Source organism: Melanostigma gelatinosum (assembly GCF_949748355.1).
Source record: "Melanostigma gelatinosum genome assembly, chromosome: 12".
Taxonomy (NCBI): Eukaryota; Metazoa; Chordata; class Actinopteri; order Perciformes; family Zoarcidae; genus Melanostigma; species Melanostigma gelatinosum.
The window spans coordinates 54,846-78,515 of NC_136645.1; the positions used below are offsets into that span (position 1 = coordinate 54,846).

At 42.6% G+C, this 23,670-nt stretch overlaps 1 protein-coding gene across 1 annotated transcript in view; it reads right to left on the reverse strand.

The window, feature by feature from the left end:
- Nucleotides 1-4,029: 4,029 nt before the first annotated feature.
- Nucleotides 4,030-23,670, reverse strand: part of eml4 (EMAP like 4) — a 41,035-nt gene continuing 21,394 nt past the window's right edge. The window contains exons 14-24 of the mRNA XM_079280265.1: nt 23,058-23,193; nt 22,085-22,233; nt 21,564-21,689; nt 19,925-20,056; nt 18,040-18,107; nt 11,898-11,986; nt 11,684-11,781; nt 9,104-9,191; nt 8,713-8,811; nt 7,090-7,220; nt 4,030-6,792 (exon numbers count right to left, since the gene is read on the reverse strand). Of these exons, the coding sequence (XP_079136391.1) occupies nt 6,349-6,792; nt 7,090-7,220; nt 8,713-8,811; nt 9,104-9,191; nt 11,684-11,781; nt 11,898-11,986; nt 18,040-18,107; nt 19,925-20,056; nt 21,564-21,689; nt 22,085-22,233; nt 23,058-23,193 (1,560 nt within the window). The 3' untranslated portion in view covers nt 4,030-6,348. The remainder of the gene's footprint in view (nt 6,793-7,089; nt 7,221-8,712; nt 8,812-9,103; nt 9,192-11,683; nt 11,782-11,897; nt 11,987-18,039; nt 18,108-19,924; nt 20,057-21,563; nt 21,690-22,084; nt 22,234-23,057; nt 23,194-23,670) is intronic.

Here is a 23,670-nt window from a genome sequence, read left to right on the forward strand (position 1 = left end):
ATGATTATCAATCGGCAATTGTGGTCATTACCTCTTACCTAATAAACCAACAAATCTGTGAGGAGGTAATATCTGCTGATTTATTAACTCGCTTCCATCAATAGAAACTTTCGGAGTGGGACAAACAGATGTTTGTTCTACTTCAGTGTCCAAAGTGCGAGGAAATTCAACCATGACTCATCAGAAACATTCAGACTGTTCATTTACTTTTTTAAACTTTGAACTGAACAAATTTTGAACAGACGTCAGTTCACTTAGTCTGTCAGTTCACCTTTGTTTGTGTGTGTGTCAGCAGAGGATAAAAGTCCAGCTTCGTTCTTCTCCTTACTCAATTTTTACTGCTTGTTGAGTTGCATTGACAAAAGACCAGAATCATGAAGGTTTACCTGCTACTGCTGCTGCTGCCGCCACTTTGCTCAGGTATGATCAAACACTCACACATTTAACTATTTAAACTGAAGGTACGATCACACACTGGGGTTGGGTTACAAATTTAACCATTTGAACAAATGACTAACAACCTATATTGTTACATAAGTATTTTCTGAGGGAAATGTAGGGTCTTTTTTAGCAACAAAAACATACTTGATATGATTTACGGAGGTTATTACAGGTCAACCACAAGAATATAGCAGTCTGATAAGGCAGTTGGAGTTAGGGTTAGCAGCAAAGGGCGCTTTTGTTAAATTCAACACAGGAGTCCCAGTGAGAAATATTAATTATGCACTTTAAGCAATATGTGAAACTGTAAATAATGTAATATTTAAATGGGAGTGACTGATGATAATTTAAATCGTGGAACGTGTTAATTTTTTGGTGAACAGTGAACTTAACATATCCATTAATGAACATGATCAAATGCACTCAATCAGAAGAGGGCGGAGACATCAGTGAGGGTCAAGCTAGCACTCATCACAGCCGAAGAAAAGCTACCTCAGCACTGTACTGTGCCCTCATATCACGTGAACACGCCTGGTTGTTATGTGCACGGGTTTAGAGACTATATTTAAATGTCATGGCATCCGACCAGTTTAAAAAAAGACAGGAGCACCAATGTGAGCGTGAACTACTTCATTTTTTGGGCTATGAACTTTGTGAAAAATGAACATGAACTAATTTGTTTTAATCAATAAGTGTGAATTTACACTGATGGCAGTAATGGAAAGTGTAATCATTAAAGCTGATGTGGGTCTACCTGTTCTGGGTCATCCACTCAGTTTTTTCCCTGACAGTCCTGCAACATTTATTTCGACAAATATGTCAGGTCTCAGGTTTGTGTTGCAGCTCAGAAGTTTACAATCCAGTGTTATGGTGAGGATTTCCTGATGGTCAACAACATGCTCCTGGATTGCAGCGGCCCAGTTCAACAGGCCTGCTACACCAGAAGTGAGTGTAAATCGGGATTTTAAAGATCTCTGTGTGGAATTTAAAATATCACTTAAGGATTAAGACGTTGGTCCAGTAGATCTGGACAATAACTACCTATTTACATCTCTGTAAAAACACAATATGAATTAGAAAATGAAAGTAATTTTATTAATGTGTGGACGCTCTGTCGATGAGTTTGCTGTTTAATGTTGCAGATAACGACGAAAAGGGTTGCACTCCTAAGGACAACTGCTCTAAACCTGGATGGACCTGTTGCCACACCAACCGCTGCAACGCTTGAGCCAATCACAGCGCAGGAAATAATGCCATCATGGAAAAACATGCAGTGAAATAAAGTGAGGGAGATCTCCTATCTGGACTTTGACTCACGTGTCAGTGTTGTTTCTGTGAACTTAATAAATCAGTAACCTCCTGAGTGTGTCAAATGTTAAGGAACAATTTTAAAGTTTTTTGGTTCAACTGAAAGTACACAAGTACTTTCAGTTTCATGTAGTTAGAGTATCAACAGTAAAAGTACACAAGTAAGACACAGCAACCTTGACCAAGGAGTAACTCTGTTTCATGCACAGGAGGGAAACAATAAGCGCCCTGAACCTGATTGCCAGTTTACACACATTGCAGCAGCAGTGTTCCTCCTTCTGAATTCAAACTATTAATTAATAAAACTATTACCAGCCTCATCAGAGACACAGGAGAAAATGCGTTGAAATGCTGAAAGCTGAAATTAATTGCAAAATACTGTTGAAAATACTAAAACGTGAAACTGCCTGAAAAATGTTGAAGCCCAAAAGCATTGAACTACACTGATGAAAAACCTTCTGGTTTAAATGTATAACTGGCAGAGTTGGAAGCTAAACTGCATTATCTGAAGAAGCTAAAAGCAGCAGTAGAATAAGTTGTTCGAGTAGTAGTAGCAGTAGCATAATTAGTAGTAAACTAGAAATATTAACAGGAGTAGAAGTAGTTGTCATATTATTAGTAAGGGCATTAAGTATTTAAACAAAAAAACCTTCTGAGCTTCATGTTAAGATAGTTAATCCATGGGACTTTTATTTTGAAAGGGAGGGAGTGGGTGGGGGAGAGGAGACAGAATCATAATGTTTGACAGAGGTTTGAGCTTTGAGAAAGGTGATGGACACAAAACGGAGGACTTTCCTTTTCTTATTAATGCTTATTTTGTTCTGCACAATTATTGTGAAGTTCACGAACAAACTAAACGAACAAAAGCATAAATGCTCTCCAGTACGACAGGGACTTCCAGTCACCCAGAAGAGTGTAAGAACAGACAACGGAACCGAGAGGAAACAAGTGAGACGTAAACCAGATTTATTGACCCATAATCTAGTAAACTTTGATTTGTAAGTGTTCATTTTAAAGTAAATTTTTATGAGTGTGTGAGTGTGTGTAAGAGAGAAAGTAAGACCTGCAGCCTTGTAACTAAATTTGTCCATTTCAGTTTATAGAGGAACATTATCGAGGAAGATCTTAAGTGAACAGTGAACAGTATGATGAGAGGACATGTGAGCCCTTGTTGCTGTAGTTCATCTCCTTGGAGCAGAGGCTGCATTCATGATACCCTGAATATCAATGTATTTAAAACACTGACAGCAGGAAGCTCACGTCTGTTTAGACCTCCACCTTTATCCAGGCCCACCTCCACCTTTATCCAGGCCCACCTCCACCTTTATCCAGGCCCACCTCCACTCACAGCTCAGCCCTGCGTCAAGCTGCGCTACAGACAGCCTCCTCTTCCTGAAGCTCTTTGACCTCATCATCTCATCAGTATCTGGGCCTCATGTTTCAAGTTATCACCACGAAATCGCCTCATTCTACTTTGAGTTAAAAAAACAACCTGCAACCACAACACGGGGGGGCTGCATGTTTCATCACATTAGGTTTGTTTTCCTCCGATTATGACGAACGTTAACAGTCGATAAAGTTCCGCATGCAGTGGACGTTAACTTAACCCAGCAAGTCTGAACGGTAACGGAACATAATGGAACTTAAACTGTAACATAGGGAAATGAAGACGCTGTAGACATCTGAACGCTGATTGGCCAAGACTCCACACGTCAAAGATGTTCTATTGTGAAGATCACCACATCACCATTTCTCCTCGTCTCACTCCAATCTGAGAAACGCCAGCTGGCCAGATTGCAACATGCATTAAAAACACCTAATAGCTGTTTATTAAGTTATAATTGATGAATTCAATAATATCAGATTATTCAACTAGTAGAAGCTCCTGCTGTACATGAATACAGGTTGCTCTATATACTGTGCTCTGGTCTACAGCAACACCTGAAGGCCAGAGACAAAACTGCAGAGTGGGATGAACTCACCTTACCACCAGATCGCCAAGGAAACAGCAACAGGAAGGAAACTTGAGGTGAGTTGTCAGTTTTTAAAACATTTATTTGCATTTTTTTGTTGAAATCTTCAGTACAGTCTGCCGTCTGACAGGAATGCATCACAGAAGAATACATTGGCTCAAAACAGTCACATGAATATTGTCATCGTCATCATCATGGGTATCAATGTCGTTCCTGAACACTGTAAAATAAACAAACGCTTGAATCCAGAAATCCCCACATGACCCCCCCCCCCCCCCCCCCCCCGGCACCGTCCCTCCTTGGACATCCAGTGAGTCCCAAAACTCAAAACCATCCCTTCAGAGAGACGAGCATCAGAAAGATGAAGGGTATTAAAAAGGCAAAAACATTAATGACCCACACCCCCCGTCTTCCACTGAAAGGCCACACCCCCCGTCCGGAGTGACGTCATCATGACATTCAGATTACATTTTGAACAGAAATGGTCCAGAAGAGATAAAAACAAACATCAGCAGTCATTCAGTAAGTCACTGAATCTAGCCAATCAGGGGAAAGGTTCTCAAGTGTTTCCTGTGACCAGATGTGAGATGTGAGCATTAAATTGGATTTTACAGTGTAGCTGAGGAGTGAACAGAAACATACAGATATCTGTAGTACATACAAACAGATTGTCTGTCTCCATCTGATCCACTTCTGACTATTACAAAACATTTGAGTCACAGTTTTTACTCTGGAGGTCGATGTCATTTGTTTGCATTCTGTTTACTTCCTGTTTATTTCATTCTTGATCTCTAGACATTCTGTACTGAAGCTCACCTGTCTGAGGTCTGAGGTTCTCAAAACAGATCCAACAAATGGGTTTTCCAGACCGGACCTGACTGGTGCTAAAAGATTTAATGACTAAACCAGATCTAAATCTAAATCAACATTTAGAATGTGGAGCTGTGTGATTGGATGTCTCTTGGTGAAATGCACCTTGGGAGTGGTAGTTTAACTTTACTCTCTTCTCTTTGTACGATGTATATCTTGGATGATTTACATTAAACACCTTCCACAGTACTGTCTCCTCACTGGAGGGCTTTTATTGTGAATCAGTCAGAAGTATTCAATTTCAATTTAATTATTGTAATTAAGTATTGAGTTTGGCAGTTAAACAAAATAAGAGCAACAGAGTCAAGTCAAATGAGTGAATGAAACTTGACTTTTCTGTTATAAATTGTGAGAATCTATGTGTGCAGCTCATCGTACATGATTGCTTTGATCAATATTCATTAGAAACTCAGAATCAAGAATCGTTAAAGCTATTTTTCATTATAAGACACTGGTAAAACGTCGCTAGTTTTTTGTTTTTTTATAGCCAACGAATGATTAAACCAAATTTAAAAAACAACCAGTTTCTAAAAGACATTTAAGACTTGCAGGTTCACTTCCTGTTCAACTGCTAGACTCTTATTGGAGGAGAACAAGTTACCTGATAGCCACCTGTCACACCTGTGTTCCAGGCTTCTGCTCTCTGCAGTAGAAAGCACATCTGGACCAAGGAGAGATTTTCAAACTGTTTAAAGGATGAGAGTAAATGTCCAGGTATGACAGGTAACTGCTCCTCTTCCAGTCTTTCCTCAGGTGAATCAGACTCTCCAGGTGTTTCAAACTGTGACACTGCTTTTGATTAAACTGGAGGAAAGTGGATTTTAACAGCTGGCTGATAAGAAAAAACCATGTGACACTGGAGCCACAGGTTCGAGTCCCAACGCACACGCACACACTTTTGTACTTGTATACTTCTGGGGACCCTCATTGACAACGCATGGCCTCGCCCCTTAAAGCAACCATTAAACCTGGACCACTGAGAACTCTTGATTCTATTTTTTCACATTTAGTAAAACTTCAGCAGACATTTAATGTAGACCTCAAACGTTTAACGGAGATATCAGACGTTTTACGGAGACATCAGACGTTTGATGGAGACATCAGACGTTTGATGGAGACATCAGACGTTTGATGGAGACATCAAACGTTTGACGGAGACATCAGACGTTTGACGGAGAAATTAAACGTTTAATCGTTTAATGGAGACATCAGACGTTTGATGGAGACATCAGACGTTTGATGGAGACATCAAACGTTTGATGGAGACATCAGACGTTTGATGGAGACATCAGACGTTTGACGGAGACATCAGACGTTTGACGGAGACATCAAACATTTGATGGGGAAATTAAACATTTAATGTTGTTAAATGGAGACATTAAACAACATTAAATGTCTGCTGAATGATCTCTGATCAGCAGAAAATGAAGAACATGATTCTCCTCAAGTTCTAAAGCGTTTATTCTGGATGGACATCACAGATGTCCTCCGGAACTATAAGTCACATTGAATGATATCAATACTTGTTTCATGTGTATCCTCTGTGATTTGACTGAGTTATGTATCATATTGTATTAACTCTTACTAAACCATCACTAGCTACATGCCTAACCCACATAAACTGGATGTAAACCTGATTCCAACCTTAAGACTAAGTCTGAACCCTGAAATTTAAAGGTCCAACACAACGTCTTTGTAAAAATGTCCTCACAAGGTGTGAAACTCAGCCTGTTCCTCAAAAAGACAGCATGTCTGACTATGAGGGGGGGGTGAGGGGGGGCAGCCCTTCATCACTGGGCGTGTCATCACTGGGCGTATCATCACTCGGCTCCAGGCTGTCCTTCAGACTCACCGTGCTGTCTGAAGGGGGCGGGGTTAACTCAGAGGTAGGCGGGGCTAGCTTTGTAGGGGGCTGGGTGTCTGGGCAGGGTTCTTGGGTTCCATTGGCCGTCGGAGGAATGACGGGGTCCCGTATGTGTGTGGCTGCTACGGGAGGAGGCAGGGCGAAGATGGGGTCCACCCGGTGGGGGGCAGAGTTAGATAAGAGGCCGTCGGTGAGAGAGAGCGAAGACTTCTCTACCAAACGCCACTGCATGATGCTGGTGTCCTTACCCCCAGTAGAGATCAGGTGACTGTCGTTATACAGGAAGCTGACGTTGGTCACATGACTGCTGTGTGCGCTGTACTTGTGGCTGGGAGCCTGTGGATAGACACATTATTGATCTATGGGATGAACTGAGGCTCCTTAAATGTTCTTTGGAACAGTTTACCACACTTCTGTATTTTGGTTGAGAGTAATTTAATACTGAAACCAGTATAACTGGAGCCCAGTACAACTGAGAACCAGTACAACTGCGAACCAGTATACTTAAATTGTTCTCAGATAATCTTGTTTGTAGGAACGTCAAAGGCTTCCGTCTTATTGGACTCTGATCACAAGAATTAATAAATTAAATGAAGTTTGATTGAAAAGTGTGTGTGTGTGTGTGTGTCTCACCTTGGGGGTGGAGCATGGGTAGGCAAACAGGTGAACTTTACAGAAGTCGTCGGCCAGAGCGATCACCTTCCTGTTGTGAGATCTGATCAGAGCATTGATGTCGGTGCCATCTGAACCCTCGGGCCACACACCTAACAAAAACACACACGTTAATACACACACATTAACGTGTGTACTACACATACGTTAATGTGCGGATTACTACACACACATGAATATTGAAACAGGAAGAAAATAACTTCACAAAGTTTGAATAAGTATTTTTGATAAAAAGGGAAAGTCACATGTTTGGATTCATTGCTCTTGTTTCTAATTATTTATTTATCGGCAGAGTTTTAAAAGGTGAAATACAGAGTACTATTACTACTAAGTGTAGCAGTGTATTAGGTGTACAGATGTACTAAGTGTATTAGGTGTATTGAGTGTAATGGGTGTACTAAGTGTACTAAGTCTAATAGGTGCACTAAGTGTAGTAAGTGTAATAGGTGTACTAAGTGTAATAGGTATACTATGTTTACTAAGTGTAGTAGGTGCACTAAGTGTAGTAGGTGCACTAAGTGTAGTAGGTGCACTAAGTGTAGTAGGTGCACAGGTGTACTAAGTGTAGTAGGTGCACTAAGTGTAGTCGGTGTATTCATTGTAGTAGTTGTACTAAGTGTAGTAGGTGCACTAAGTGTAGTTGTTGTACTAAGTGTAGTAGGTGCACTAAGTGTAGTAGGTGCACTAAGTGTAGTAGGTGCACTAAGTGTAGTAGGTGCACTAAGTGTAGTAGGTGCACTAAGTGTAGTAGGTGCACTAAGTGTAGTAGGTGCACTAAGTGTAGTAGGTGCACTAAGTGTAGTAGGTGCACAGGTGTACTAAGTGTAGTAGGTGCACTAAGTGTAGTCGGTGTATTCATTGTAGTAGTTGTACTAAGTGTAGTAGGTGCACTAAGTGTAGTTGTTGTACTAAGTGTAGTAGGTGCACTAAGTGTAGTTGTTGTACTTAGTGTAGTAGGTGCACTAAGTGTAGTAGGTGTACTAAGTGTAGTAGGTGTATTAATTGTAGTAGTTGTACTAAGTGTAGTAGGTGCAAAGGTGTACTAAGTGTAGTAGGTGTACAGGTGTACTAAGTGTAGTAGTTGTACTAAGTGTAGTAGGTGTATTCATTGTAGTAGTTGTACTAAGTGTAGTAGGTGTATTCATTGTAGTAGTTGTACTATGTGTAGTAGGTGCACTAAGTGTAGTAGGTGTACTAAGTGTAGTAGGTGCACTAAGTGTAGTCTGTGTATTCATTGTAGTAGTTGTACTAAGTGTAGTAGGTGTATTCATTGTAGTAGTTGTACTACGTGTAGTAGATGCACAGGTGTACTAAGTGTAGTAGGTGCACAGGTGTACTAAGTGTAGTAGGTGCACTAAGTGTAGTCGGTGTATTCATTGTAGTAGTTGTACTAAGTGTAGTAGGTGTATTCATTGTAGTAGTTGTACTACGTGTAGTAGATGCACAGGTGTACTAAGTGTAGTAGGTGTACTAATTGTAGTAGGTGTATTAAGTGTAGTAGGTGCACTAAGTGTAGTAGGTGCACAAAGTGTAGTAGGTGCACAGGTGTTCTAAGTGTACTGGGTGTGCTGCAGGTGTACTAACCGAACACGTGGTATCCCAGTACGCAGGTGTAGGTCGCCCAGTCGATGTCTTTACACTCAGAACGATTTCTGATCAGTTTGCAACCGTTTGGAACGTCCCCTGAAAACAAACAACCGTGACTACACAACACTTCTACAACTACACAGTAATACGGTAAATGGAATGTACTTGTGTTTTCTCTTTTCTAGTCTTCTGACCACTCGAAGCTCTTTAACATGACATCATTCACCCATTCACACCCTGATGGGAGGAGCTACCTTGGATGTTTTGTCCAAGGACACATCGACATGGACCAGCAGAGCCGGGGATTGAACCGCCGATCCTCTGATTGAAGGATGACCCTGCTCTCCCACTGACCCACCGTCGCCTAATAAGGTATCACAGTACTCACAATAGAGGATCTCATAGTCTCCAGAGTTGGACATGATTAAGTTGTTGTCAGGTGACCAGTCCAGGTGTGTGATGTAGCTGGAATGTCCCTGTGGAAACATTCAGGTAACTCATGAACACACCTGAACACACACTGAATTGCTGTCTCAGCACCAGTGAATTCTGGTATCTGTAGTTCTCTATTAGATAAGATAATCTCACCTGTGTGAACTTTATTCTCTAAATCAGGGATTTGCCAAAGTGTGGTGCGCGCACCCCCAGGGGAGAGGAAAAATGTAATGGTGGTCTCATGGTGCAGTCCTGTCTCCTAAAAATTACGTTCCCCCAAAACTAAAATGCATTCTCAATTACGTTTGACTAGTGGCGGCCAGCCAATAGAGGGCCACGGGGCCTGGCCCCACCCACCTTGAGCCACAAAAAAAAAAAAAAATAATAATATTATTCATTTATTTTTTAAATTATATTAATAAATTATACAAATTGTCAACATTTGTGTTTTGAGCTATGTAATATACCCAGTAATATTTGTAAAATAGGATATCTGCGCAAAATAAATGCTTTTCCCTGCTTGTCCTCTCCGCTGGTGCACCTCTCAGCTGTCCCCCCGTGCACGTCTTTACTGCGCGTGCACGTGCACGCCAGATCGATTTGGCCCAAGGAAGACGGGTCTAATAAGCAGCTTAGCCAATCACTGATTAAAGAAATAAATGAGTGACTTACAATTTAGCCAATCAGCGCCCTAAAAAAGACTTCCGGGAGGACCAGACCCTCCCGGAAGTCTTTTTCTCCCGGAGTGCCCGTGTCTAGTTCTCATCTCGCGTGTTCTCGCTACCCAGCTGGACGACGGTCACCGGCTTGCAGTAAAGAAACACAACGAGGAGGTGGATAAAAACCGGCACATTTTATCAAAAATAATTGATTGTGTCAAGTTTTGTGGGGCTTTTGAGTTGGCTTTGCGTGGGCATGACGAGACCGACTCCTCGGACAACCCTGGCGTGTTCAAGGGACGGGTGGATTTTGTTGCGTCCCTCGACGTTGTGCTGGAGGAGCACCTGGAGACAGCCAGCGTTTTTAAAGGGACGTCGAAGACAAAATGAGCTGTTGGACTGCATGCTGTCGGTTGTAAGGGATTACATTCTGGAGGAAGTAAAGAACTCTGATTTTATCGCCATTCAAGCAGACGAGACGACGGACATTTCCACCCACTCGATGCTAACGGTAACGTACAAGAGCGTTTTAATGCTCTGGCTATGCGCTCCATGGAGAAGGAACTTGTCAGGGACATGCCTGACTTCAATAAGAAGGTCATTGAGAGGTTTGCCACTCAGAAGAGCAAAGTTCCTTTACAAATAACTGTCATAAAAACATGCAGGTTTCCTCACCGCACTGATTGGGTGTTTCTCCAACAAACAAACTTCATAGGGGCATCTTAAAATATACTTGTTCTATTAGACTATATATGATATTTATATTGTGATGTGCCTCGTTGCTGGGGAGGTATGAGCCGAGAGTGGCGGGGTGTTATGGAGGTATATATTACAACTCGGTGTTGTTCCCGTGCGTGGATGAGCGCATTTCTGCCGGAGACAGGCGGCGTGTTGTGGTAGTATTCTGACCGCGTAATAGGGAGAAGGAGAGGCGGTGGTGGAGAGGGAAAAATGTTAAAGAGATGGTGGAATGTATGATTGGAGAGAGAGAAGCGAAAAAGTTGGACGTGATCCCGTGTCCAACAACAGTGTTGCCGCATCGATGCTTTGTCCGAAGACATCCTGGCTACATTAGTCGGTCGCGTGAAGAAGAGTGAGTTTTACTCTCTGCAAGTAGACTAGTCTACAGATGTGGCCAATCTGGCCAATCTTCTGGTGAACGTCCGTAACCCTAACCCTGTTCTCTCATTAGTCCGATTTTTAGGCTCCGTTGTTTTGTTTTTTAAAGGTGTGTGTGTGTGTGTGTGTGGGGGGGGGGGGGGTTAGGGCGTGCTGAACCCGGTCGGGATGTAGAAGGGGGTGCGTGGCCTAAAAAGTTTGGGAACCGCTGCTCTAAATCACATGTCTGAATGTTCAGAGCACTAGACCCAACCCTCCTGGTGAAGGTTGTGGGCCGTGTGAAGAGGAGTAAATCCTCCATCTTTACTCAGCTACCACATCACGCTGACTGGACAAAACCTAAAGGCCCAAGGAGATCACGGGTACTACGATGGTGTCCATCAATCTTTGTTCACGAGATTTTCTTCTTCAGGCTCTGTGAAAGTTCTCAAAACCGGGATGTTTGGTGTCCTTTGACTCTTCGACCTAACTAAATGGACCAATCGCAGCCGTCTACTTCAGTCAAGAGGAACAGCTTGTTATAATGGTGAGTTATACAGTATGAACAGCGTAAGTAACGGCAACATCCTAACAGAACTAACAGAGCTAACAGAGTTAACAGCGCTAAAAGTGCTAACAGAGCTAAAATGCTAACAGAGTTAACAGAGTTAACAGCACTAACAGCCACTGAGTCAAGCATGTTGCCTTCTGCTGCTGGATATAAAACAAGAAATGAGCAAGAAATGAAAACAAAGAAAAACAACTAGCACTCTTACCGTGCACTTCCCGTAGCGGCTGTACTTGCGTCCTTTCTCTGAGACGGTGTAGAGGTAAATAAAGTTATCATGAGATCCAACAGCCAACAGACCGCCATCTACAGGCACAGAGAGAGGAGCATTCTGGGTCATGTAGTTCAGTCCTCTTATAATGTTGTCATGGAAACAGTCCAGCTGGTTTGTAAACAGGATGATTTCGTAGGACTTCACCCACCGACAGAGAAACGCATCAATGACAGCTGCTCATTCCCATCAGTGTGGATCGCAACTAGGTCGGTGGTCTGTGCATCCAGAACGTACCACCTGAGACAGAAAGACCAGTTAGACAATTGAGAGGCAGAGAGACCAGTTAGACCATCATCAGACAGAGAGACCAGGTGGTTCTTAATCTTATTGGAGGTACTGAACCCTGCAAGCTTCATCAGTGCATTCACCGAACCCTTCGTAATTGGAAAAATAAAATATGATTTCTTCAAAACATAGGTATATATTTTATTTGTGCACAAAATGAACCATGCATCAGTTGCACACAAACACACAAACAAAACATACACACAAAAACATACATAACTCAATGAATGATTTGTGATCAGGTACGTAACTTCGTACGATGCTGAGGATCGGTTTGTCGACAAACAAAACAAAACAAAAATTTCACACAAAAACATAACTCAGTGAATATTTACTGCAAATCAATGTGACTTTTGCTGTTGCCTTTCAGATACAAGTTCAGAAATGCGCGGCTTCACCTTGGCAAGTGCCACTCTCATATCATTTTCGCAGCAAATTCTGTTCCTTTTCTTAGTTTTCATGTCCACCATCCTCACAGGATTGCTCACAAAGATACGTTGTAACAAACGGTGTGAGTCTCTCAAGGGCTTTCTTGGCAATACGAGGGTATGGTACGATTTGGTGACACAAACACGTTGAGAGCATTGTTGTTCCGAAGAGTTGCTGTTGAAGCTGGCTCTGCGGAAGTTCAATGATTTCGTCGAGGCATTCATCGTTGACATCTGCTGTTGCAACACTAAACGTGAACGGCTGTCTCACCCATGCTGGATATGACTGTGTGGTGGGGAAGTATCCGTCGAGGGACTTTGCGAGCACATCTAAGTGCATGGCAATCGCTTGCTTCAGCTCCCCACGTACAGAAATGTCTCCAATTCCAGACGTGTCTTCGATCTTACTTACGCAGTCGTCCAGCAGGGGAAAGTTTGCGAAGTTGTCATTATCTGTTCGTCGTTTCCATAAAGGTAGCTTTTTTTAAAAACGCATTCAGGGTTTCTTCCGCTTCGATGATGTTGACTCCACCGCCCTGCATCTGTCGATTCAGATGATTGAGAGCATCGAAAATATCGGCCATGTATGCCAAGATGAGAATGAACTCAGAATCTTCGAAGCAATCTGCGTGACAATGTTGGTGCTCTTGCAAAAACAGGGCTAATTCCACACGCATGGCAAAAACCCGATTCAGCACCTTTCCCCGGGATAACCACCCAACGCTAGAATGGTACAGAAGTACCTCGAATTCAGAGCCCATTTCCTGACAGAGCTCTTTGAAGATGCGGTGCTTCATAGCACTATTTTGCACGTAGTTCATACATTCAACTACGATTTTTAGTACTTCTGCCAGTTTTGGAGGCAAGGTTTTTGTTGCCAACGCATGCCTGTGCAGAACACAGTGTGTAAAAATGATGTCTGGTGCATCGGATTTCACCAGCGCTCCAAAACCAGAGTGTCGACCCAGCATGGCTGGAGCTCCGTCCGAACAAACTGCAGAAACCATATTCCACGAAAGATTGTTGTCTCTGAAGAAGTCATCCACGAGTTTCTTCACATTGACTGCCTTGGTTGTTGTTGTAAGAGGCTTACAAAATAAAAAATCTTCCTTTATCTCGTCGTCTTTCATATAGCGCACGAATACAACAAGCTGGCTGAGATTGGAAATGTCGGTGGTCTCATCGAGTTGGACGCTGAATTTTGCTGGGCTTGAAATCAGATCTGCAACTACTTGAGCCAAGATGTTATTGCTCATGTCGTCTATTCTGCTGCTGATCGTGTCATTTGAAAGAGGAATTTGGGATAACTTATCTTCAGCAGCTTTTCCCAGCATGATATTCACCATCTTCAACGCAGCTGATTTCACGAGTGTTTCACCAATGGTGTGTGGTTTGCCCTGCTTTGCGATCAGGTACGCAACTTCGTACGATGCTGTGAGGATCGGTTTGTCGATTGGTACGAAGCCGAGAACAGGCAGAGTAGCCTTTTCATCGAATCTGGCTCTCTTCACCTTGAATTCAGCGAGCTTTGTGTTACTGTATTTCCCATCATGCAGCTTTAGGAAGTGTTCCTTTAGTTTTGCGGTGCTAGACTAGAATTGCTCAACTTGGCATTGCAAATCATGCATTGAGGACACTGACTCCCATCACATTCCTCTTTACACGTGAATCCATATTGTACGTATTCGTCCAACCACTTTCTTTTTTTGCTCGACATGTTAGTATGAAGGGATTGAAAATCACAAATGGCGTACAACAACAGAGCGCAATGTGGCCAAGCGCAGCATGACGTCATGAATAATACATGGGCTGAATTTATTTTGAAAAAAATTGTGTGTTGCCAAATTGTCTGTAGAAAATGTTTTGACAGCTGACAAAAACGGCAGACAGTGTGAACCGGGCTATACTGCGTGTGTCTTACTGCGGTCAAGTGAGCCGCCAGCCGCTGATACTCGGTCAAGTGAGCTGCCGCTTGAAAATGTATGTGGGTAATTCGCGGCATTCGCGCCTGAAAGGGGGCGGGGCTTATCGCAGTGCCTTATCTCCCTAAAAACAGTACAGTTTCCTTCATCCACCATTGAACTAACCACTAGTTCTGTTTTATACTTGTTGTGTCTGGGTTCATAATATTATCCGTAGTCGCACAACTGTGTCTGAATGACGGCCGCTTCCAGCGTCATTCGCGCAGCCCGGTGAAAATTCGCGTCATTCGCAACCATTCGCGTCTGTGCATTGACTTTACATGTAAACGACCTCGCAGTGTGTGTCTGCCGAGGGGTTAATTAAAAATGAATGACCGTCTATTCCTTAAGGTGCGTTCACACCGAGCGCCCCCGTTCGGTGTGAACCCCTGGGGTTCGATCGAACCCAGGTTGAGAACCACTGAGTTCGACCATCATCAGACAAGAACATTTATTCATGTATTTCTATGTATTATTTATAATCCATCCAGTTAAATTTGAAAAATTAGAATAATATTAGTTAAAATATAATTGCTGTGTACTTTCTTTATTTGATTTGGCAGTTGTTTACTACACAGAGACGTTACCACTACTAGACTTCTTGAATATAGATATACCCAAATTATATACATAATTTGGGTCGTGGGTCGCGGCTTGCCATTAAGGGGTGATGGTGGGTCCCGCAGCCAGACCAGTTGAGAACCACTGAGTTAGACCATCATCAGACAGAGAGACCAGTTAGACCAGGGGTGGGCAATTATTTTTTCCTGATTCCACCTCTTTATAAAAAGCAGTACATTGTATGGTTTTGATAAGCTGTGAGTGGTAAGAGTAAATATTATGATCAGTGGTGGAATGCAACTAAGTATATTTGCTTAAGTATTGTACTTGTGTACAAATTCAACATACTTTCACATTCACATACTTTACTTGAGTATTTCTATTTTATTCAACTTTGTACTTCCACTCCACTACGTCTCAGAGGGAGTTGTACTTTTTACGCCACTACATTTGTCTGGCAGCTTTAGTTATAAATACTTTCTCAAACCTTTCCTAACTACCCAAACTGAACAGACTATAAAGAAGTTAAAATGAGCTCGACCTGAAACATCTGCAGCAGGACTAATGACCCAAACAAATATACATTTGTAACATCCATATATAAGAGTAAAACACTGAGAGGAATCATGTTTCTGATAAATTTGTACTTTTATTACTGTCGTTTGTAGTCCAATGACCTCATTTTCTGTTTTTCAGTTCAGTGAACGAGTGTTCTGAAGTCAGGTTGAATGTGTGAGGTGATATGTGAAGGACAGCTGACAGGTGATCGTCAGTGAGAGAGGATCTGGATCTGTTCAACTTCATCACGGAGAATGTTTGTTCACATATGTAGGTAGATCCAAAGAGAACCAACATCTTCTGCTCATGTTGATTTTACAGGTTATCTAGCAAAGCCTCAGATGTCCATGTCCGCTCTGCATCGCCAACACATGCCAGGTAGCCAAAATGACCTGGCCCAGCTCCGGCGGGCCGAGTCGGCTGAGACTTGGGATGAATTACGCACCAGAATCAGGCCAAATACAACGGACTGATTCCGGCTGCCGACACTGCTATTATTGGGATTGCAGTGACACTGCTGCTCGCACACATCCACGAACGTACGTAAATTGAGATAAAAAACAGCAGCAGTTGCCTTCAAAATAAAAGCAATGCAGCTGTATTCCGTGCATGATGTACAAATATTTACGTTTTATTCCTAATTTCCCATTGACGTCCCGCCGTACAATGCCCAGGTCTGAGTTAGACCATCATGAGACAGAGAGACCAGTTAGATCAGGGGTGTCAAACTCATTTTCACTCTGGGGCCACATCAGCATCACGGTCCCTCAAAGGGCCGGTTGTAAATGTAAGACGGTGTAAATGTAACTACTCCTAACATATTTAGTTTAGTTTCCCAGAATATCTGTGACTTCCACAACACGTACTAAGCAGAAATAGGTTATTTTTTCCATGGTTAATGGCGGACAGTTGAAAGGCTTTCAGGGCGATAAGCCCCGCCCCCTCTCCGACACGTCCAGTGCGAATGAACACAAATATCCCCGGCGAGACCGGCGGCGAGAATGGCTCAACTCAACTTTTTTTTTATACTCAAACATCTCCGCGATTTATTGAGTGCCGTAATAATCGCGCGACACAACGAATCGATAATGAAATTCGTTGCCAACTCTTTTAATAATCGATTTTATCGATTCGTTGTTGCAGCCCTACAGACAATTGGAACAGCAGCTTACTTGATGACATCACCACCTCAGCTGGTCTCATGAGTTTAATCCGTTTTTTTCTGTAAAGTATTTTTACAATCAAACTAAATATGACAACCCTGCTGTTTTCGTTTTCATTTAAAATCAAAAAATGATTTATTATTTACATATATATACATACATACAATTATATGTGTGTGTATAGAGATATATATATATATATATATATATATATATATATATATATATATATATATATATATATATACATACACATACACATATATAAATAAATATATGTATGTGGATCAGATCCCGCTAGCAACACCTCACATCTCCGAAATTGTCAGAGCAGATTTTTTAAATCGGCTGAATCTTGACAAACCGACCACAGATTTGGTGCTTAAATAACTAACTTCTCGCCTCAAAACATCCTAAAATTACTTTGTGACTTAACAACAGTAGTATTTAGAAAGCTTCAACTTCCAGTTGTGTGATTTCTCATGCGCCATTGTTTCCTGTTGCTGGTGCAAAATGCATTCTGGGATATTTGGCTGTCCCAAGTACAGACAAGTCACCGCTGATGCATCCCCGGTAAAATGGGCGGAGCCACATCCGGGCATTAGGACCGTGCTTGGCTCGATGTGAACTTTGAATTGGAACAGTACTTGGGCTGAGACTGATGACGTTTCACAAGTACACGAGTTCACAAGTACAGAGAAGTACGCATGTTGAGAAAGGCACCATCACTTGTTGGAAACCTCTTTCTGGGTTGTTGCATCTCCTGTCCACCTGTTGTGATCGTTTTAATGTCGGCACACAGACAACATGCTATCTCATCACTTCGACTTTCTATCTCATAATTTCGACCATGGGGATATTTTTATTTTCACATCTAACTTTTAATTTTTGTAAAAAAATAACAATAAAAAAAAAAATGACGTGGCGGGCCGTATGTTTGACACCCCTGAGTTAGATGATGATGGTCTGACAATATACTGTATATATGTTATGATATATATATATATATATATATATATATTATCATAACATATACAGTACATTATGATATATATATATTTATTGTCATAATAATTTTATTATCCTATATTATTATAACATTGAATCTAATATGAACAGATGCCGTCCTTTGTGTTTTACTGATGAACACGATTTCTTTTTGTCTCATTTATAAATTATTTAACACATTTTCAGCAATGATAAAACGTATTTTTAACGGCAGTAAAGATGGTTCACACACAAATAAGCTCCTCATTTAGAAATGAGGCCTCGTGGTTTTTCATTTTTCAAAAGTGAGTCAATATTAAAAAAAGATATAAATGATCTGTACTGACTTTCCAGAGTGTGTTCCTATGGCGACCACGGCTCCACTGGGATGGAAGTCTGCACAGTGTCCGTGTTCCTGAGGAGAGACAGAGCTGTCAATCATCCGTCCATCATTAATCCATCAATCGTTCATCCATCCATCATACATCCATCGTCCCGTATTCATCCGTCCATCAATCATTCATCGTCCCGTATTCATCCGTCCATCAATCATTCATCCATCGTCCCGTATTTGTCCGTCCATCATTCATCCATCCATCGTCCCGTATTCATCCATCCATCGTCCCGCATTCATCCGTCCATCAATCATTCATCCATCGTCCCGTATTCATCCGTCCATCAATCATCCATCCATCGTCCCGTATTCGTCCATCCATCATTCATCCATCCATCGTCCCGCATTCATCCGTCCATCAATCATTCATCCATCGTCCCGTATTCATCCGTCCATCAATCATTCATCCATCGTCCCGTATTCATCCGTCCATCATTCATCCATCCATCGTCCCGTATTCATCCATCCATCAATCATCCATCCATCGTCCCGTATTCATCCATCCATCAATCATCCATCCATCGTCCCGTATTCGTCCGTCCATCATTCATCCATCCATCGTCCCGTATTCATCCGTCCATCAATCATTCATCCATCATCCCGTATTCATCCGTCCATCAATCATTCATCCATCGTCCTGTATTCATCCGTCCATCAATCATTCATCCATCGTCCCGTATTCATCCGTCCATCAATCATCCATCCATTGTCCCGTATTCATCCGCCCATCAATCATCCATTGTCCCATATTCATCCGTCCATCAATCATTCATCCATCGTCCCGTATTCATCTGTCCATCAATCATTCATCCATCGTCCCGTATTCACCCGTCCATCAATCATCCAGCCATTGTCCCGTATTCATCAGTCCATCAATCATCCATTGTCCCGTATTCATCCGTCCATCAATCATTCATCCATCGTCCCGTATTCATCCGTCCATCATCCCGTATTCGTCCGTCCATCATTCATCCATCCATCGTCCCGCATTCATCCGTCCATCAATCATTCATCCATTGTCCCGTATTCATCCGTCCATCAATCATTCATCCATCGTCCCGTATTCATTAGGGGTGGAATCACCAGAGATCCCGCGACACGATATTATCACGATACTGCGATATTCTGAGTATTGTGATAACATTGGCCTATATTGCGATTTATTACTTTTTTCAACTTCAAATGATGTCCCCAAAAGAAAACTGTGTCAACATGTTTTATCGAATAAGATAAAGTTTTCAGTCTGTTCATCTCACTTTAATCATTTTTATTGCAGCAGAATAATTGTCAAGCAGAGACTGACCAACAATGTCATAAATGTTGCATGAACCTGACAAACTGAACTGTTTGTATCACTACATAGTCCAACTTAACTAAATGCAAACGTGTGGACTCAGTATATGAACTATAACTTATATAAGTAGGATATTAGAGTTATATAACTCAGTATAACTTGTGATGCGTGGACGTCGAGGGCAGAGAGACAGTTATGCGCTGCACTCTCCCCATGAGCCGGCTACTGTTGGCAGGTTTAGCCCTGTTGTTATCTTTGTTTTGACCAACTTCCTACCAATCACGCTGACCCGGGACCTTTGCTGACCTCACCAGAAAACAACTCAGCACCATCTAGTGGACACAAAAAGTAATTGATTTGATTTTTCTAAAAAATAAAAAAAAATACGTGTATCGATACAATATCGCCACGCAAAATATCGCAATACTACGCTGTATCGATTTTTTTCCCCACCCCTAGTATTCATCAGTCCATCAGTCATCCATCCATCGTCCCGTATTCACCCGCCCATCGTCCCACATTCATCCGTTCATCGTCGTCTTACCTCCAGAGTGCGGCTCCATTGGAGACTGTGGTCCACGGAGCTCCAGACCAACACCAGCCGGTCCTGAGCGCACGTCAGGAACAAACCTCTGGATGGGTGAGAGGCCAAACCCCACAGCTCATCTGTGTGACCCTGAACACATCACGACACACACTGAAGACCCTGAACACATCACGACACACACTGAAGACCCTGAACACATCACGACACACACTGAAGACCCTGAACACATCACGACACACACTGAAGACCCTGAACACATCAGACACACACTGAAGACCCTGAACACATCACGACACACACTGAAGACCCTGAACACATCAGACACACACTGAAGACCCTGAACACATCACGACACACACTGAAGACCCTGAACACATCACGACACACACTGAAGACCCTGAACACATCAGACACACACTGAAGACCCTGAACACATCACGACACACACTGAAGACCCTGAACACATCAGACACACACTGAAGACCCTGAACACATCACGACACACACTGAAGACCCTGAACACATCACGACACACACTGAAGACCCTGAACACATCACGACACACACTGAAGACCATGAACACATCAGACACACACTGAAGACCCTGAACACATCAGACACACACTGAAGACCCTGAACACATCACGACACACACTGAAGACCCTGAACACATCACGACACACACTGAAGACCCTGAACACATCAGAGACACACTGAAGACCCTGAACACATCACAACACACACTGAAGACCCTGAACACATCACAACACACACTGAAGACCCTGAACACATCACGACACACACTGAAGACCCTGAACACATCAGACACACACTTAAGACCCTGAACACATCACGACACACACTGAAGACCCTGAACACATCACGACACACACTGAAGACCCTGAACACATCACGACACACACTGAAGACCCTGAACACATTACGACACACACTGAAGACCCTGAACACATCAGACACACACTTAAGACCCTGAACACATCACGACACACACTGAAGACCCTGAACACATCACGACACACACTGAAGACCCTGAACACATCACGACACACACTGAAGACCCTGAACACATTACGACACACACTGAAGACCCTGAACACATTACGACACACACTGAAGACCCTGAACACATCAGAGACACACTGAAGACCCTGAACACATCAGAGACACACTGAAGACCCTGAACACATCACAACACACACTGAAGACCCTGAACACATTAGACACACACTGAAGACCCTGAACACATCACGACGCACACTGAAGACCCTGAACACATCACGACGCACACTGAAGACCCTGAACACATCAGACACACACTGAAGACCCTGAACACATCACGACACACACTGAAGACCCTGAAAACATCACGACACACACTGAAGACCCTGAACACATCACGACACACACTGAAGACCCTGAACACATTACGACACACACTGAAGACCCTGAACACATCAGACACACACTGAAGACCCTGAACACATCAGAGACACACTGAAGACCCTGAACACATCAGCGACACACTGAAGACCCTGAACACATCAGAGACACACTGAAGACCCTGAACACATTACGACACACACTGAAGACCCTGAACACATCAGAGCGGTCTCACCTGGACCTCCACCTGGAAGCCGTCATTGAAGGTTCCTCTGAGGATGAAGTTACGGGACGTCCCGACCAGAAACTCGTCCCCCTTCCCCTCAGACACGGCTCTGATGGTTCCGTACTGATCCGGCACCTGGATACAAGCAGTCATGTGACCTCAGTCAGGCTACATACGTATTTTGTCACTCCTGTGTCTTCTAATCATCAAGTTTTAACTTGAAATTTTGGATTTTTTACACAAATTGCAGCAAATAAAGAGCTGACAGTGTTTGTGTGTTACCGGTTTACTAGTACAGCTATCCTTATGAGGACCAACTTAAGTTTTAGACCTTCAGAGTGTGGACATTCTGGCTGGTTCTCAATTTGGGACAGACCTGTTTGAACTTTCACATTAGAGTCAGGCTTAAGTTATGATGGTGAAAGTTATGGTAAGGCGATGCATTATGTCGATGAGTGTCCTCACAAAGATAGAAGTACAAGGTTTAGTGTGTGTGTATGTGTGTGTGTGTGTGTGTGTGTGTGTGAGACCTCGATGTCTCGGTCAGCTCTCAGTTCGTGGTCCCACAGGACGATTTTTCGGTCTTTTCCTCCTCCGGTCAGCAGAGTGCCGCTCCTCATCTCACACACACAGAACACGCTGCCCTCATGAGCTTTCACCTGACGACTGATCTGAAACGCTGCGCGCACACACGTACTCTGATGAACTGAAGTCTTTATAAAGAGTGTGTGATGATTCAGGAACTAAAAGCTCATTTAAATATTTAGTCCACATCTTTCAGGACTCTGCTGAGCGATTCTCTGTTTGAGTTGCAGTTCCAGCTCCAACCAGTAGGAAGCAGCAGATACACACGAAACACCTGTTTCTTTCTCTTCCTGTTTGAACAAACCTGCTACTGAAGACTTTAAGACATTTTTCTTTTGCTCCGTTTGATACGGAGTCTGTTTCCTACTTTAACTCTTTAATGTCTAACTGTGTGTACCATGAACTTTAACATGTTTGGTCTGAATCTCTTCTGTTATTGAAGCTTTCAGCAGTCTCAACGTTTAATTCTTTGCATGGCTGCTCTTCAAACCAGTTTAACAACTCTAAAACCATTACTGAAACTGGGAGTGTTGAATTGAGTTCATATCGGAGACAAAGTCAACAGGAGTCTGTCTGATATCTTTAATTAATGAAACACGTTCTAGTGTAAATATCAAATGTTTCTTAATAATAAAAGTTATATAACGTCCCATGTTCATGTGATTTCTGATAAATACTGTTGATATTGATTAATTCACTGTGATACGATTATCTGTACGTGGTGTCTCTGACCAATCACAGCTCTTGTTTTCTGTACGTGGTTGTTTTGTTCTTTTGCTTTTTGTTCCCTTTTCTTACTTTCAATTGCATGTTTTTTACATTTTGTTGTAGTATTTTGCACAGACCCGAGGAAGACTAGTTTCTAACTTGGTAGTACAAATGAGGATTCCAGTTAAATAAAGTTAAATAAATACTCACCTCTGGGTCCCTTCCCAGTGGGGGTCTCAGCAGAGCTCCTGGTCCAGACCAGCAGGACCCCTCCAGAGTCTCCGGTCAGGATGTCTCCAGTACTAAGGAACGCCAGACACTGAACGAACTTCGGCTTCTCGTATTTCTTAAAACAGGACAGGAAACAGGGTTAGAGTTAGACCTGGACAAATTGCTGTCACATTGAATGTGTTGTAACTCTGTTATGGTCATTCTGTACACATGACATCACACTTCATCCTGATAGAGGATCCTGTTGTAATGTGCTGTAATTCACTATCCTGTTCTACACATGACATCATTGCACTTCTGTCCATCCTGGGAGAGGGATCCCTCCTCTGTTGCTCTCCCACAGGTTTCATCCTCTTTCCTCCCCGTTAAAGGGGTTTTTGGGGAGTTTTTCCTGTTCTGATGTGAGGGTTCCGGGACAAGAGTATGTCAAATGTGTACATATTGTAAAGCCCTCTGAGGCAAATTTGTAATTTGTGATTTTGGGCTATACAAAAATAAATTGAATTGAATTGAATTAAAGACTGGGAACAGAGAGTTAGCCCAGGACTACAGAGTTAGACCAGGACTACAGCCCAGTACTAGAGGTGGTTCG